At 45.2% G+C, this 1,459-nt stretch overlaps 1 protein-coding gene across 1 annotated transcript in view; it reads left to right on the forward strand.

Annotated features, from left to right (window-relative positions):
* The window catches only part of cacna1fb (calcium channel, voltage-dependent, L type, alpha 1F subunit), a gene marked incomplete at its 5' end in the record, with an annotated part of 32,048 nt that extends 30,595 nt beyond the window's left edge, over positions 1-1,453 (forward strand). The window contains 4 exon segments of the mRNA XM_014030339.1: positions 52-211; positions 421-548; positions 909-1,005; positions 1,095-1,453. Coding sequence (XP_013885793.1) covers positions 52-211; positions 421-548; positions 909-1,005; positions 1,095-1,205 — 496 coding nt within the window.
* Between the last annotated feature and the right edge of the window lie 6 nt (positions 1,454-1,459).

The following is a 1,459-nucleotide window of genomic DNA, read 5'->3' on the forward strand; positions in this document are numbered from 1 at the left end:
TGTGTGTGTGTGTGTGTGTGTGTGTGTGTGTGTGTGTGTGTGTGTGTGCAGGTGTGCCACAGGTGAGGCTTGGCAGGAGATCATGTTAGCCAGTCTTCCAGGTAAACGGTGCGACCCTGAGTCAGACTACGAACCAGGAGAGGAGTTCAGCTGCGGCAGCAACTTTGCCATTGTTTACTTCATCAGTTTCTTCATGTTGTGCGCTTTCCTGGTCAGTAGTTCTTGTACTTGTTCTTGTACTTGTTCTTGTTCTTGTACTTGTACTTTACTTATTCTTGTACTTATTCTTGTACTTGTACTTGTTCCTGTTTTTGTTCTTGTTCTTGTTATTATAGTTATAGTTAATTTTATTATTATCCAGTTTTTATCATTTTCACTTGAACCTGAACAGGAAGTTGTTTCTGATTGGATCTCCTTTAGATCATCAATCTTTTTGTTGCCGTCATCATGGACAACTTCGACTACCTGACACGTGATTGGTCGATTCTGGGGCCACATCACCTGGATGAGTTCAAAAGGATCTGGTCCGAGTACGATCCAGAGGCCAAGTATGTTGGATTTGTTTCCTGTTAGCCTAGCTTAACATAAAGAGACAGATGTGTTAGTGTTTTATACACCAGCACTCAGAGCAAAGGTTCACATGAAATATGTTGACCTGTGAAGATGTTTCTCCTCCCATTTGAAACTGAAGATTTTGAAGCTTTCAAATGCACATATCTGAACCCACATGCAAATCACTCTCCCTGCCCTCCCTGCTGAAGGTCATTCAGGTCTTTGTTGGCCTGAGATCCTACATTTTAGTCACCTGAAGAAGGTGAAATCTGACAAGTGTTATTGTTGGTTTTGTTGTTATTGCTGTTGGTGTTGTTGGTTCTGAATTAAGAGAACGTTGTGTTTTATCTTCTCAGAGGTCGGATCAAACATTTGGATGTAGTGGCTCTCCTCCGCAGGATCCAGCCTCCTCTAGGGTTTGGGAAGTTGTGTCCTCACAGAGTCGCCTGTAAGGTAAAAACCCAGCAGCCTTCAGAACCTTTCAGGGAAACCTGGAACTGATTCACTGTATCTACCCCTCCTCTTCTTCATCTTCATCTCAGCGGCTGGTGGCCATGAACATGCCTCTGAACTCTGACGGGATGGTGACCTTTAACGCTACGCTCTTCGCCCTGGTTCGCACCGCACTCAAAATAAAGACAGAAGGTCTGTGATTGGTCCTCAGTGTGAGAGACGTCTGTGATTGGTCCTCAGTGTGAGAGACGTCTGTGATTGGTCCACAGTGTGTGAGACATCTGTGATTGGTCCTCAATGTGAGAGACGTCTGTGATTGGTCCTCAGTGTGAGAGACGTCTGTGATTGGTCCTCAGTGTGAGAGACGTCTGTGATTGGTCCTCAGTGTGAGAGACGTCTGTGATTGGTCCTCAGTGTGAGAGACGTCTGTGATTGGTCCTCAGTGTGAGAGACG

The sequence above is a fragment of the Austrofundulus limnaeus genome, unplaced genomic scaffold (assembly GCF_001266775.1).
Source record: "Austrofundulus limnaeus strain Quisiro unplaced genomic scaffold, Austrofundulus_limnaeus-1.0 Scaffold1043, whole genome shotgun sequence".
Classification (NCBI taxonomy): Eukaryota; Metazoa; Chordata; class Actinopteri; order Cyprinodontiformes; family Rivulidae; genus Austrofundulus; species Austrofundulus limnaeus.